Below are 16113 nucleotides of genomic sequence, written 5' to 3'. Positions count from 1 at the left end.
TGGCGTGTCCCTGGCCACAACACATGATTATTTGTTTTTGTGCCTTTTCAGTCCTGAAGGACCAAAATGGTTAAGATGTTATATGGAGAGCAGAAGTTGTATGTGTATGCTAGCACATGGAAGTATTTGAGAGATAATAAAGAGCCACAAGACCGTACTAGCAAGAAGCAGTCTACTTCAGCATGGCATGCATTTACACAATTTCACTGGAAATTTCAGTCAAACTGCACTGCAGGCACATTTGTTAGAAAGGCAACTGGTTTGCTTGCTCCAGAAAGACTGAGGGAGTTAACCAGTASAAACCCAGTGTGAACATGATGAAGGAGAACCTGAGAGCAAAGCYCAGATGGAGCCATGTGGATGCCTCACAGGATGAGGATCCCCATAACATGCCTGTGTTCTAATGTCAGCCTTTCATTTTGTAAACAGAAAACTCTCCAAATCCTGCATACGTAACTGAAATATTTGATATCAGTGATTTTAGCAGCATCACAGAGGAACTTCACAGCAGATATGCCTCACATCTGTTGGGCAACAGCCACAAAATAAAATTAGGACACAGACTACCCCTTTAGATGCATGTAAGTGATCCCCACAGAAATAGAAAATTACGGTATTGAAAGAATTATTTTATCTTAAAGAGTTCAACACACTTGTGTTAAAAACTGCTCCCACTGGCATAAAATTAGGAAAGGAACACTTATTTTCCTGGATCCACTTTAACTACTCTTTTTTCCTTACTGTCCAAAATTTTCAGAGATGAACTTTGATATTAACCATAAAAGTATCATAATTCTAAATTCTCTGACAGACATAATTATAAGCACTTTACTTTCCATAATGACTATGTGAGTGCTTATTTTATGCCATTTTTCTAAAATCACACCAAAGGTAACTGTATGGTTTCGGTGGTACAAGCCTCAGCGGTCAGGGAGGTGAAACATTGAAGAGACAAAATAAAATGCAAGACATAGAWATTGTTTCCCCACAGAGCCCCATCATTGTTCAGACCTCCTCTTCACCTACAACTGGTTACACATGACAGGTACCAGGCATATACGTATAGCAGTATGCAAGGCAGAGAAAGGCAAAGGTCTTCTTCTCTTTGTTCTTCTGATTTTCAGAAGAAGCATTTCAGCAGTGAGCACTTAAAAAAAAAAGCATTTACCTGTTCAGTTCAAGATAGTGAGACTGGGTGACCATGGTGGTGGTGCCTGGCTCATGGTTGGAATTGATTGATTCTACAATTCTAGCTGCCCCTCACGACAACTTCAGTCAAATAAGATACATTCATACATGCCATCATTAGCTGATTCCAATAACTAATGAGCATAAACACATGAGATACTAAGGCATGGAAGGAGATGTAATACTCCTGAAAAGTGAAGAGCCAGCAACAACTTACCTCATGAATAAGGGCGACCAACATTTGCTGGAAATTGCGGCCCCTGCTGGCCAAAAATCGATTAATGGGCTTGCCATCCTTGCCCATGTGGACTGGGAGGTCAAAACACAGCAACATGCCAGCTTCAAGAGGGAGGGAAGGGGAACAGAAAGGTCAGTGCCAACACTCACCCAGAGACAAGGGAGAACCCAAAACAAAGTAAGGTTAACTCAATAACGCCAACAATTCAAAAGAATATGCAAGCATATTTAAGTGGCATAAAGAAAAAATCTTTTCTTAACCTGATTCACTTTCAGATAAATAGAAATCTTTGGGTCAAAACATGCATACTTGTCTACTTCAAGAAAGCCACAACTTACCTGCAAGGCCTGGCGTCATGCCTGGTTGCTTGTTCCTCTCATACATTTTCAGCAAGAAATTTGGAACACCTGCGACTGTCTTCCCTTGGTCTGAACGGGTGGTCCCTCCTCTCAAGGCAGTATGATACACAGCACGAGGCATGTTGGTCATCTCCTGTTTCACCAGTGATGTTGCAAACTCTTCAAATGCTTTGTGAAGTAAATAYAATGAAGGGAGAGAAAAGGGAGTGTGAGAGTCTGATGACAGAGACTGGAAACCCCACTTCACAGTGGAATAGCAGTCTAAATCTGATGTTGCAGCATGGGAAGGAGGGACATCTACACCTGGGGATTTCTTTTCTACACCTGTAGTGTTAATGAAATGGTAAACAGCATTGCTGAAAATCATGGGAATTTGCTAATAAGAAGAAATGTGAGGAAGTTCCAGTATAAAGCTACTTTACTCAAAACTGATGCAGGTATATTTAAGGTTGGAAAGAAGTACAGTCTTAACTATTTCACGAGCTGTTAATTGCATTGTTTGAATGCTACAAAACTAACAGTAACAGCAGCATATGCTGACAGGACACATAGTGGAGCAGCAGTCTAAATGAGGCTTTTACAGCATGTCAGGAAGAGCACCTGCATCTGGAGATTTTTTTATTCCACCTTAATGCCAGTGTTCTTCAAACAAAACCCACAGAACGCAGTCAGCAATTTTGACTGCAGTGAYATAGGCAGAAACTGAAAGTTTTTGTCTTCAACCCTCAACTCTTCAGTGTTTTCAGAAGAGTACATATTTGGGATGAAAACACTATCCACCTACCTGCTCTAGACTTTCTATAAAGACTTTCCATTATAAAGGTATTTATATATATATATATATATATATATATATATATTTGTTGTGGCTACCACAACAGGGAAGAAATTTACTGAAACAGGGAGCTATTCCTCTGCTGGAAACTATTCACATTGACACAGACCTCTTATCACTGCTGTCATATTACTGCATTTGCTGGTTATGCCAAAAGACATAAATAAAAGCTATTCAAAAGCAATTCTTCAGGCAGAGGACAAGCCAAGGCTCTAGACTGACAATTTTAACTCAATCTACAAAACCTGRATTAATTAAGTGAAACAACTAGATGTGTAGCAAATACCAGAAATGTGGTATTTCAATGTCTGAAATCAATCTGAGGGTAAACAAAGGCAATTAACATCACATKAACAATATATTACTTATTTTTATTATCATCTCATTATTATTATTACTACTATTATTACTATTTTTTACTATTATACTATTTTATATACTACTACTACTATAATTACTAYTATWATTATTATTGTAATTATCATCATCTCCTTTTGCAGAAAGGATACTACCAATATTACTAAGAATAACAACGATATCAAATTTATAGCTCTTCTTCCGGATTACTTTTAATTCTCTGACTACCAGGTTTGAGAAATGTCTCAGGCATCCAGGATGAAAAACTATTAAAATAAAAAAATAARGTTGTCAAATGCCTTTTCATATCCTGGGAATCTAATACTTAGAAACAATATGAAAACTGAAGTGACAAATCAACTATAAAGGAGTTTGAGAGAAAATACTACCTAAAGCTCCACTTTCCAATGCTTCATGAAGGCAGTTACATGTTATTAATCTAAACAACATGTACCACCATAATTCCAACAGATGAGATGACAGACTCAGGTCCCATATAACAGAGACTCTGTGGCTTTTGGCCTGTCTTGGACATTGCCTCATTAATCCAATTTCATACTCCTTCGGTGAAGCAATTAACTCTCACCAACCACACTAGCCAGTTGCCAAAGCTTTTCCACACACTGTTTTAACTAACAATGTTAGAAGACATCTCTGAAGGAGAAACTGGTCAGTGACTGTTTGGATTCAACTATGTTTTGATACCAGCCTGATTGCTGCATCTCTGAATTCAGTCTATTCCCTTTAAATTCCATTTTGGTTTCCCATTTTCCTAGAAAGTTGGCTATCTCAGGATTCACTACATGGACYGAGTTTTCTGTCAAGATACATCATTCTCAGTCATTGAACTACATTATGTCATTCTCCCCCACACAGCTTCAAGGATTTAATATTTAAGTCTCTCTAGGTTAGGCTGCACATACTCCACATGCCAAAGCAYGCACAGTTTGATTAATAGATTTTTCTCGGAACCTGCACTGGGGAAAAATAATAGAAATCTCTACTATTATCTCATGGCAATGTTTACAGACTGCAATCACACATCAAGATCCCATATATTCTACAAAGAATGAAAGTGTAGAATTTCTATCATATCCTGGTACAGAATCTCAAATCTTTTAAGTGAAAGAGCATTTTGAATATAATCAAATGAATGGCAAAAATTTCAAATACTGAAGGGAATTCCACTGCACAGGTTTCCCAACAAGTACATCCACCAGAGGCTATCTGTTGAAGCATACTTCAGTTTCAATATGCATCACTACAATTTTGCATTAAGCATAGCACTGATACCTTAATCAGTGAAGCAGATCTTGTGTACAGCATTGTTCTCATACCATTAAGATTCCCTATTCTGTAAACAAACACTATTTTACTTTTATCTGTCCTGGACTAAAATAAAGAGTTGCCTTTAGAAACATCTGCTCACTCCCCACTGATGTCACACCATGATGAAACAATGAGTACTTGCGGTAAATAATAAGGAACTGGTTTTCCCRTTAGGACAGATTAAGAATTTTTAATTATAAACGTTTTTTTCCCATCATCAGACGTTGTTTTCCAAGAAATGGATTCTGAGCTCTATTTTCCTCTGATTTTTTACTTTACATTTTTTCCCATCATTCGTTAAGGAAAAAAAAGCTGCATTTTATTGTAACACTCCAATACAAAACATCCACCTATCTGTAMAGTCACCGTGATAACATATCTGCAAAGCAAACTCAAATACTGGATATATTATACCTTCTAAAACAGCAGCTGGTGTTAGAGACAACAGCTTGATATATGAAGAACCTGGAACAAATAGATTTGCCTCCTGATCCTCTTCATCTTCATTCATGTCTATCTCTTCCAGTGAGTCGCCTCCTGGTCGTGCCTGAAATATATTTTAAAATTGAGTGTCAGCACAGAAATTCCAAATCCCCACTACCATTCATGATTTCAAGTGTCAAAAATAACAACTAAATACGAAAAGTTCCCTATTTCATTGTTTTCACTCCATTCCATAAATTTGAAGCTAAATGAATAAAAGCTTTTCTTCTACCTGACTGAATGGCAACACTGGTTGATAAAAGTCAAAGGGTGTGTAAATACGTATTTGTAATAGTAAAATTAATCTTGATACAGCAGAACTAATATTCATAAAACTTTACTTTTATCCTGATTCTTCTTTGATTTAAAAATGTTTTATGTTGTATTGKCACTTTAATATAAATAGAATGCTTTTGTGTCATATTCATTTTTGGAATTCGAAAAACTGAAACATCTTTACATTGCTTTCAATTAAAACATTGAAATCATTTTCTAACAACTGTAAAGTAACTGCACCAATAATAAAGAATCATTACTACTGKGAAAGATTTAATCTTGCAGCAGTGTTTGTATATAGTTCCCTTATTCTATCTTGTAGTCTTCTATGTAAAACACATTTTTCATTTGTAAGGTTTATGCCAAACTCTTCTCATTGATTCATATAAAGTATATTTTTCAACTTTGAAGTTGCATATTCCATCCTTTTCACAACAGCCATTTACAACACACAAATGGAGCCCATCTTTTAATAAAGCAGTAAATAAAATCTTTACTGTAAAGCCACAGGATTAACTATGCTTCACAAGGATTCACTATGGACTACTACTACAGTATGGACCACTACTGAGTACTGCCTACTGTCTCTCGTAYAATGTGAAAAAAAACCCACCTCAATTGCAAGCATTAACAGAAGAGCATAAAATGCAAACCAGCTGCCCAACCCCCCCCTGCTAATTTAATAACAAAATAAGAAAAACTACCAAAAGACTGCTTAGCCCTCACTAAGTTTCATTTGTGCCTTCCCCTGCTCATAAGTCTTAGGTATGCTCATCACACATGATATCATCTCACGTCMCCAGCAGGAGCTTGTGTTCCTTCAGGAGGCTCTCTCTCCTGGTTTTCTGGCAGAGAAGGCACAAAGCCTGGTTTCCCTCTCAAGAGTCTATAACCCATGTCAGATGGAAGCGTCGATGTGCTTACTATTAAACATATAATGTGGCTACCTTTTCAGGAAGATGAAGAATTGTATGTTCTTCAGAGCCAAATGATGAGAGTGATTTATAGGCTGAAATGGCTACAAGAGCGTCCTAGAAAATTAATAGGAAGAAAAAGAAAATCACAAATACAGCATATAGTATTGCTAACTACTGGAAACTCCACATGCAAAGAGCTTATCAAATAACCACTGAATGCCGAAAAATACTTTAAAGTAACAGTATTTTCCTCAGGCACACTCTCAATTGCCTACTTTTTACACACACAATGTAAAGTAGTGAAACCAATTATCTAGGCTTGATAACAAGCATTCTGAGGGTAGTTTAGGTAGAAATATCCATGCTATGAGAATCTTGTTGATAATACACTGATGTTTCAGCTGTTGCTAACAGGTGCTTACTCTAAATCAAAGACTTTTCAGCTTCATGGGCTAGTAAGCAGGTGCACAAGAGGTTGAGAGGGGGTATGGCCAAGATAGATGACCAGAACAGACCAAAGGGTATACATTAGTGCTCAGGGATAGACTGGGCATTCCTCATTGGGTGGTCTGCATTTGTATCATCATTTGCATTTGTGCATCACTTGTCTATAATTGAGTTTTATTCCTCTCTTTTTGTTATATTCCTCTTCTTTACTATTATTATTGTTATTATTATTATTACTATTATTACATAGTTACTTTATTTCATTTATTGAACTGTTCTTGTCTCAACCCATGGGATTTACCTTTCCCCACTTCTCATCCCCATCCCATCACAAGGGAGGGGAGTGAATAAGTAGCTGTATGGTACTTAGTTGCCATTTGGGATTAACAATGGGGCTGAAAAATGCACTGAAACAGGCTGACAGAAGTCTTTATCTTAAATTAAAATACTCTAACTCCACCAGTCTCATGGTGATGATAGTCCAACATTCCCACTACATTACAATACTTCACAAATGAATTGAGTTAGTTGTCATAGCTCCATCTTTGTCTAGAATGGTTCACCATGTCAAGGCTGAAATCTTCCAGTGAAAGTCCAACTAGCTTCACAGAATCACAGAATATCCTGAGTTGGAAGGTATCCAAAATGATCATCAGGTCCAAATCTTGGACATGCACAGCACCATCCTCAAGGGTCACACCCTGTGCCTGAGAGCATGGTCCAGATGCTTTTGGAATTCTATCAAGCTGGTGTTGTGACCACATCTTTGGGGAGCCTGTTCTAGTGCTCTGGGAAACATCCTCTGGGTGAAGAACTTTTGCCTGATATCCAACCTAAAACCTCCCCTGTCTCAGCTACAGACCATTCACTTGGGTCCTGTCATTGGTTAGCAGAGAGAAGAGATCATCATCTGCCCATCCTCTTGCTCTCACAAGGAATCTGTAGACTCAGATGAGGTCTGTCCTCAATCTCCTCAGGCTGAACAGACAACTGACCTCAGCTGCTACTCATAGGGCTTCCCCTCAAGGATCTTCACCATTTTTGTGGCCTTCTTTGGATGCTCTCTAAGAGTTTAATACCTTTCTTACGTTGCAGTGCCCAAAACTGCACAAAGGTCTCGAGGTGAGGTCACACTACTACAGAGTTTGTGTTGTAATTCTCCTTAAAAACGGCAGGAGGTTAGGACCTTCAGTTACCATCTTTAATGTGTAGTACACTGCTTCAGAAACAGTGTTAATCAACAAAAACAACAAAAGTACAAAACCTAATATCCAKTTGCTGGTATCAGAAATGAATATTTTAATTGTATTACTTACCTTGTTTTGTGTATTGTTCCAAAGGAAGCTGATAACTTGAGCTTTGAATTTCTACAAAAACAAAGGAAATACGCATTTACATTTTCTCTGACCAAATAAGCAGTTAAAATAGAGGCCGYTACCAGAAACAACTTATTACCAAATCAGCATACACTGAGCTAGGAAAGTAGAAGGGGTGCAGCTTTGAACTCCAAGCACATTCACATGTCCTCACATTCTGTGAGAGGAAAACCATGGATTAACCTTGCACTGCAATTTCCAACCTATCTCCCAGGACTCCTTAATGCAAATGAAAACTGTGKCACTGTATGAAACATGCATTTGACTAATTTGAACTAGGCAGTGGGTGCAATTTAGAGACATCAAAATCAAGCAGGCTCGTTTAAAATTCATATACAGAGATACACTAAAAGAAACTCATGTTAGTCCATAATACATACCTCAAATTCTTTTGTGTTCACTGTCAATGAGGGAACCAGGGAAAACAATTCATTCAGCGCTTTTAAAATAAGGGGTCTTGTATCACAACTGAGCTTTGGYGACAGAGCATTCCATGTGGAACGGATGCAAACAACCTGGAAGAAAGTGGGATGAATCATTACTAATTGCTATCCCAAACGGAACCATTTCTTTCCAGYGCTCTTCCTTGCTCTTCCTTCCTGAGAACAGGAATTAATATATGGTTCATAAACAGTAAAAAAGCAAGCATGTTAAAAATTCACCTGTATATAACATACGCAGTAGGAATTAACAGTTAGCAATACACAAAGCTGTACACATATCTTCATACAACATTACTGCTCTGCTTAACTTGGTCAAATTATCTTAAAAGCAAGCTGTCTCTTGGAATTAAACAGGATGAAAGCTGAGGAAGCAACTGAGGTATCTATTTTTGCTGGRAGCCCGCAAAAATAAAATGCCTTTAATCTTTAAAAACAATCAAAGTCCAAAAAATTTGCAGAACAAATGGAAAACACATAACTTCAGGAAYCCAGAAATTGTTGAAAACTGTCAAACTACAATAAAAATACCAATACCTAATATTGAATGCACACTGTAACTACAGCACAACAGGACTCATATTGGTCCAACATAGCCCTTCCTGGAAACAATATAAGTCTTACCCAGCTTCTTTTCACCTTTCAAGATCTGMATGGCAACTCAACAAGCAGTCAGTWCAACATTTCGCATTYCCAGACACTGAAAAKGTCTGTACAATGCTCAGTCAATGGTACAGCTCTAGCTGAAGAATTATACAAAATTTTTATTTTAATAAAAAGTAGTGGTCAAATTTCTCATGAGTGTTGACTAGACAGCAATATTGGTACTAAAACATCCTCCTTTTTCCTTGAGAGATGTTTCAGTTGCCCAGCTTTCTCTTGGTAACAAGTTACATATTTTCCTGAAAACATGGTAATTCCCACATAGTATTTCATCAAATCTTAATATTGCTACCTGTGGAAAACTTAACATTTCAGAATTTTGCCACCATACCTAAACCAATTCTGTCTATAATTTATCTGTTGTTACCATTTGTCTTTCAGGCTYCAATGCAACAAAGGCTACAAAACAGGAAAAAATACAAACCAAATAAACAACAAAAAAAMCCCAACAAACAAAACTAAAAACCCCAAGAAAGTGTACTCTATTCACCCCACCCCCCAGAACCACAACACAAAGAAAAACTCCACACCAAGTATGCTTAGAACCAAAGTCTAGACAAAAAATTAAAAATAGCAATGGCAAAGTATGAGTATAATTTTCAGCCTTTTCTAAAGGGAAAAACTGCAAATCAAAACTTTAAACAGTATGAGCAAATGCCATGAAAATGTCTTTCAGGCATATAAAATTACAACAAAGCTTAGAAAAACTAAGACACTTAGAAATACAAATGGATCTACGTAATGAAATAAACTAAGGTATATTTTATGAAGATACTCCACAAAGCCATTAAGAAAGGTAGTCTTAGTGCTATTTTGTGCTGAAAAAATAGAATGTTTGGTACAACTTAATGCAAGTAATTGCCAAATTAAGCAGTCACTTCAGTAAGTAAAAAACACATTTCAGAGCGCAGTTTAAAAAACCAAAGATGTATTTCAAGTTGAATCCATTTCAGGAATAGCAAACCCATGAGTGTGTTTCCATGGTAACAACCACTGATGGCTAGAAAGACCTCATCTGATAACATTCCAAGTGAAAATGATACCTCTTTTCCCATTCTTTCAAAACAGACTGTTTGCAAGAATAAGAAAAAAGTTCTTCCAATGTTCAGAAGGATAGACATATTAGCACTAGAAGTTCCTCCTCAACTATCTAGATATGTTTAATTTGTAATGAATTAGYTGTCTGGAAAACACAACATGTATCAATGCATAGAGAAACTAAGTTGTGTCTTCACAGGATTTGATATTGTAGTTTAGAAAGACTAACAAACCATTAGCTAGCCAAGCAYGTCTAATTTCATTCTTTCCTATAATAACACACATATTCTCCAACTTCAGCTATGAGGTGAAAAAAGGCCTCAAAAATAGTCAGCATTCTAACAGAAGTTTCAGATTTTACTTTAGACTGTACAATTCCTTTTCAGAAGGAATTTTCTAGACTTGCAATGTAACAGCTGTCCTACAGAAAACTCCAACAAATTGGTACTTTACACACCATAAAAGCCCACAGTAAACAAAAAAAAAAGATTATAAAAGCAGTAATAACCTTGACATTATGTCTTCCTGGAGAAATGGGCAACCATCTTGTGATGAAGTTTATCTGCTAGTCATGAATCCCCAAGGATAAGTCTATGATTCCACAGACACTGCTCAGCTTGACAAAGCTATCCTCTGAAAATGCAAAACACTCTAGAAAACTAGCAACATAAGAGAACTTTATAACACTGGTATGCCAAATACTATCTGAAAAAAAAGAATTGGTGCTATTCAGAAAAGGTGTGTCTACAGACCTAGACATGCTAGTGTCATACTTTGGTAAAAGTTCTTAAGTCTGTTTTCACTTTTTGTTGTGTGTTTTTTTTCATTCTGGTTTGTTCAAATTAATGTATCATTGTCATCTGGAGACATTAACGAACACACAATGCTTTTGGTACAATACATTTTGGTTTATATTTAGGTTTTCTTTTTATTTTTAAAATTTATTTCATAATAGCAAGCTTGTCACTGCACAAAACACTAACTGCTAGATGTGAAAAACTGAAAGCTAAATTTTACACATGTTGAGGAAAGACAAAGCATTTTTGCTTCATGTGACCTACTGTCCAAAGTGGGTGAGAARTCTTAGGAGAAGAATAGAGAACAACAGCCTTTAAATGGACAGGGGATTTAAACATTAYGCTTAGCAATTTTATTCTTGAATGTTTCTTGGCTTGCATACTGTACTTGATACATGAAATCAATTAAATGCCAGCATAGCCTCATATAAAGTACATCAGCTTCTGTTGAAACCAGCGGGGAAAAAACAAATTGCATGCTGAGAAACAGGAAATGTGCTCTGGCAAAAAATGTGTTTTTTCCATTCTTGATGCACAAGKCACTGTGCATTACTGATAAAGGATCTTTTGATACACCTACCAAAAAAAAAAAAGAGAGGAGGGAAGCAGCGAACCCTTCTTGCAAGTCCTGCAAAAGCTAAGCTTATACTCTTAACACATTCATATGAATGCACTTTGAGTAAAGCCACTACCTTCATACAAAACAATTACTCCAGTCAGCCCAAYGGAAAACTACTCTTACACAAGAGTCAACCAAAAAAAGAGAAAGCAAYGTTACGGCACATTTTGTTATCACATTACTTTTACAAAGGAGCCTTTCTGAGACTCTCAGAATTCAGCCATGACAAAGCCACATGATGTATAGGGTTCCATCACCAATTGAGTCAACACTATACATATGAAAATGTAATTYATTATTCTGGTTCAGAGGCTGACTGAAAATTAAGTGCTGATTAAAATCCTACATCTAAGCAGCTGCACATGGAAAGCTCAGAGATTTTATCACTTTTCTTTAAGTCAGTGGCAGAGACAGAAAACACCAAAACAAAACCAATCTCTATGATTATGTCCTTTCTACGCTGCAGACTAGAGTTAAAATAATAAATAAGGGACAGAATTACTTAACCCAAATGGCTACCCAGCTTACCAAACCACAAGAGAATGCCCTGTTAAAGTTTCAGAATAGCTAGGTGGAAGATTTGGTCTCCCAGAACATAATACTGTAGTCGGGGRAATAAGGCGAATTGAATTCAGTCAGGAAAAATTGGTATCATACACAAAGTCTGTCCTTCCATCTTTCCTTTCCYCCTTCCCTGTGCACTTCCTTCATTCCATCTTGAGTAGTCTTAGCTCTCCAGTCATCAAGACTGGTACAGTATACAACTGCTCTCCAATGAGGCTATTATAGTAGGATGTGACATTTATCATGCGTCCAAATCCTGCTTGCAAGACAAAGTCTAAATATAACCCAGCCTGGGAAAACACTGATTCAATACCAACACCACCATTCAAAGAATCTATTCAAAGAGCCAAACTCCACACCAAAAGCAAACAAAAAACTACCCTGAATAAATTGTTTCTTAGCAGCAGAAGATTTTTAGTTATATTGGATTCACTATATTGCTCTTGAATTGCTGAATGATTTCAAATGGGGATGGCTGGCCTTCCTGCAGCAAAAACTCCRGCAAAAGTGAGTTAGTGGATAAACCTAAAATTGCTGTTTGGCAGAGAGTGGGTAATCAAATATACCAGAACAATATAATTATTCTACTTCTCTGTATAGTACAGAGACTGTCAGTAGTGTGACTCACAGCAAGTCTGTGCCTGCACGACAGCWTTTGGAATGTTACTGTGGAAACACAGCATCATGGTAGTCTTTGGATTCAAAGGGACATCATGATATTTCCAGCCCAGCCTCCAGCTCAAAGCAGGGTTACAATAAGATCAGATCTAGGTGCTCAGGGTTGTGTCCGAAAGGAATGTGAAAATCTACAAGAATGGATACAGCACAATCTCTCTGGGCAGCTTGTTTCAAAGCTTACTTGTCCTCTTCAGCAGTAAGTCATAAATGCCTTATGGTAAAAGAGAAGCCTCCCAGCTGCTGGTGATTTCTCCCTATCTGTTACACTGTATGAATGCCATCCAGCAGGGCAGACCAGTAAGAAGATACAAAAATTACATTATTTGTTTTTTCAGCCAATCAAAATTATGTACCAAACAGTCTTTCTTTTCCCATTTCAAGGAAAGAAGCATGGGAGAATGTCTTTGAAACAAATTGCAAAGCTCATTTAAAATTTCAGCCCATGCACTGAAGGGCTGACCTTCTGTGGTAGGTCACAGTACAATTTCTTAGGAACTATTAACTTAGGTTGGAAGAGAGGAATTAAATTTGTCAGAAGAAAAAGAAATACTGCAGCAATTCAATGTACTCTTAGAAAAAAATCTGGTAAAAAAGTTCATGAACCAGAAGCAAACCTCAAAATACAAGAACAAGCCAATTTAATCTTACCTCAGCCTCACAAAGTGCCCGGAGACCCTGTAATACTATGGCAGCCGGTGAAGCTTGATCAGGTTTTGTGCATTCATTTAATACCTGGGAAATTGCAGCCAACATGTCTGCTCCATGCTGATATGGTCTAAAGGTAAAAAACATGAAGACAGAAGGCAATATTCAGACATACACACAGGTTATAATCTATACACAAAAATTTATAAAGTGCTGGTTTTGTTTAAGCGACAACTAAAACTGCCTAGAACTGGGAGTTACACACACAAAAAAAAAAAAAAAAAAAAAAAAAAAAAAAAAAAAAAAAAAAAAAAAAAAAAAAAAAAGCAAGGAGGTTATGACAGAGAGCTCTTAAGGCTGAGTGGAATGAAATCAGTAGGCATCAAGTTCCAAACAAAAGATCACGGAATGGTTAAGTTATAGTAGGTTTTGTCTAAGCTTTTTGTGTACACGAAAAGATTATACCATTCAAGAAGGGAGAACGAAAACCTRAATGCACTATTAAAAACACTATTTTATGATTCTTTGTGGCAGTCTCCTGCAAGTAGTCACTACTGTGTATTGGTGGAGATTCTGGCACCAAAGGCCTTTTGTCCCTCTTACATCAGACAGCTACATGTTTCCGATTTWTTTTCCTGTTACAATGCCAATTGTCTTTCTATGAGTGATAGCATGGACTGCTTGCTAGCTTTCCAGTCTTCTTATTGTCCATTGAGTTTTATTAGGTTGTGGTGGGCAAGGTGTTCAACAGTTCCTTATACTATCTCTGTGAGAGATTGTGGTAAATGGTATCTGGTAGAYGATTTATATGCACGTTAAATTGTGACTTACCAGTTTGCTCACACTTTCTTCCAAATAATTTCTAAAAGTGCATACACCTGAACTCTAACTATACCACTTATCTGGCAAAAAGAGAATTACAGGTGCATTGAGATATCTCTGGCAAAAAGAGTATTACAGGTGCATTGATATCTCTCTCTCGCTTTTAACTTTTAAAAAGATTCTTGAAAAATATTGTTTGGCAAAACAGAAGAAGGTTGAAGAGGTAAAGGAAAAGTTATTTTCCTTAGGAACTTGTTTCTTTAGTTGACACTTAAAAGATACATGAATCTTCTCAGCTATTAGTAACTGACCTTCAAAAAAAGGGAAAACTGGAACCCGAGATAGGTGACAAATAGAAAAGAGGATACTATGCACATAAAATCAGGAAGTAAATACTTATGCATTTAAAAATAATCTTTACAAGAACTGTAAATTATTATAAAGTATTGCTATTCATGGATTGTTAGAGCTGGAAAGGTCCAATGTATTATCTAGATAGACTTGCACTATGGTGTTCTATCTGATATGATATCTGAATAAAGACCAACAATTTTCATGTGACAAAATACGGTTTTCAGAAAAAATACTCAGTATTTCTTTTACCAGATCAACAGAGAGATCATTAGCTSTTTCTTCTGTTGTTTCATCTCTACYTTTTTCTAATTTGAAAGTGTTATTCCTAAAGTTTCTATCCTGGATCAGTATAGGATGTATATTTTTTTCCAGGATGAAGACCATTTAATTTTAATAGCATTTATACGTGTGTTCTATTTGTCATAACAAAAAAACCCAAACTTGCTAGCTGGGGTAGCTCTTACTACTCAGATTAGCAATGGCTGAGTCAGTGTTTCAACCATAAAAATATTACTCACAGTTAATGTAAYATAGTAAGCAAAAATAATGATGCAGCTTCTCTGAAAACAGCTGTTTTCTCTCACAAAGACGCAAGCTGGGTAACATTTGCACTTACCTCAGCCTACATATATCTCTTATACAAGCGGCTTTAGCAATCAACTTTTCCCATTGAGCATCCTTGTCAACAGACACAGAGGGCATATCAGACATTGCCAAGAACTTCTGCAGTTCTGGGTAAATTCGATCCTAGAAAAGATTTCATTTTAAAATTATCATCGCACCTTCAAAAGTATGACAGGATTTTCAACTGGTAGCACTTCTACGGGACTTCTAAATACTACTTTGATTTTTATTACTGAATACCAGATTTTGCTTTTTTTCATTATTGGACTCTAATGCTTCATTGAGATGTAACTGGTTTTTGCAGACCAAATCTCTACTGCTGCTTYAAAAAAAAAGAGAAGCAAATTATTGTCACTTAACTTGCACTGGTTTTATCTGGGGTAGAGTCAATTTTCTTTTTGCTGGTATGGGGCTGTGTTTTGGATTTATGCTGAATGCAGGGTTGATAATATAGAGAGGTTTTTGTTACACACAGCCGAGGCCTCTTCTACTTTCCTACTGCCAAGCTGGGAAGGAATTTGTAAGTGCTTGGGAGATTGGGAGGAGACACAGCCAGGACAGGTGACCTGAGCTGACCAAGAGGATATTCCAGACTACATGGCATCTTGCTCTGGATATGAAGTGGAGGGAAGAAGGAGGAAGGGGAGATGTTTGGATTGATGATATTTCTCTTCCCAAGCCACCATTACATGTATCTCCTGGAGATACATTACATCCATCTCCTGGAGATGGATGAACACCTTGCTTGCCAATGGAAAACAGTGAATGAATGCCTTTTTTTGTTTTGCTTGCGTGCACAGTTTTTGCTTTCCCCATTAAAYTGTCTTTAGCTCAACCCACCTGCTTTCTCCCTCTTACCCATCTGATTTTCTCCCCAGTCTCACCAGTKGATGGTGGGGGTGAGTGAGTGGCTGTGTTGCTGGCTGGGGTTAAACGACCACACTAAGGTCATGTTCTTATTGCACACTAAGAAAAGCAGAAAGCTATCCTTCGAACAACTTTTCTTCTAATCCCAGTCTGAGGTCTCATGAAATGAAAAGAAGGTTTCATGAAGGACATACTAT

The 16113-nt window shown here is 37.1% G+C and overlaps 1 protein-coding gene across 2 annotated transcripts in view; it reads right to left on the bottom strand.

The window, feature by feature from the left end:
- FOCAD (focadhesin) overlaps positions 1 to 16113 on the bottom strand; it is an 88863-nt gene that overhangs the window by 34263 nt on the left and 38487 nt on the right. For both annotated transcript variants that reach the window (XM_057365539.1, XM_057365542.1), the window contains 8 exons: positions 15042 to 15172; positions 13253 to 13379; positions 8186 to 8320; positions 7746 to 7796; positions 6013 to 6096; positions 4721 to 4853; positions 1765 to 1953; positions 1406 to 1527 (listed from right to left, as the gene is read on the bottom strand). In XM_057365539.1, the coding sequence (XP_057221522.1) occupies positions 1406 to 1527; positions 1765 to 1953; positions 4721 to 4853; positions 6013 to 6096; positions 7746 to 7796; positions 8186 to 8320; positions 13253 to 13379; positions 15042 to 15172 (972 nt within the window). The remainder of the gene's footprint in view (positions 1 to 1405; positions 1528 to 1764; positions 1954 to 4720; positions 4854 to 6012; positions 6097 to 7745; positions 7797 to 8185; positions 8321 to 13252; positions 13380 to 15041; positions 15173 to 16113) is intronic.

This window comes from Malurus melanocephalus, unplaced genomic scaffold (assembly GCF_030028575.1).
Source record: "Malurus melanocephalus ecotype Western Australia unplaced genomic scaffold, MMel_1.1 scaffold_54, whole genome shotgun sequence".
NCBI lineage: Eukaryota > Metazoa > Chordata > Aves > Passeriformes > Maluridae > Malurus > Malurus melanocephalus.
This window is presented reverse-complemented; position numbering and strand designations above follow the sequence as displayed.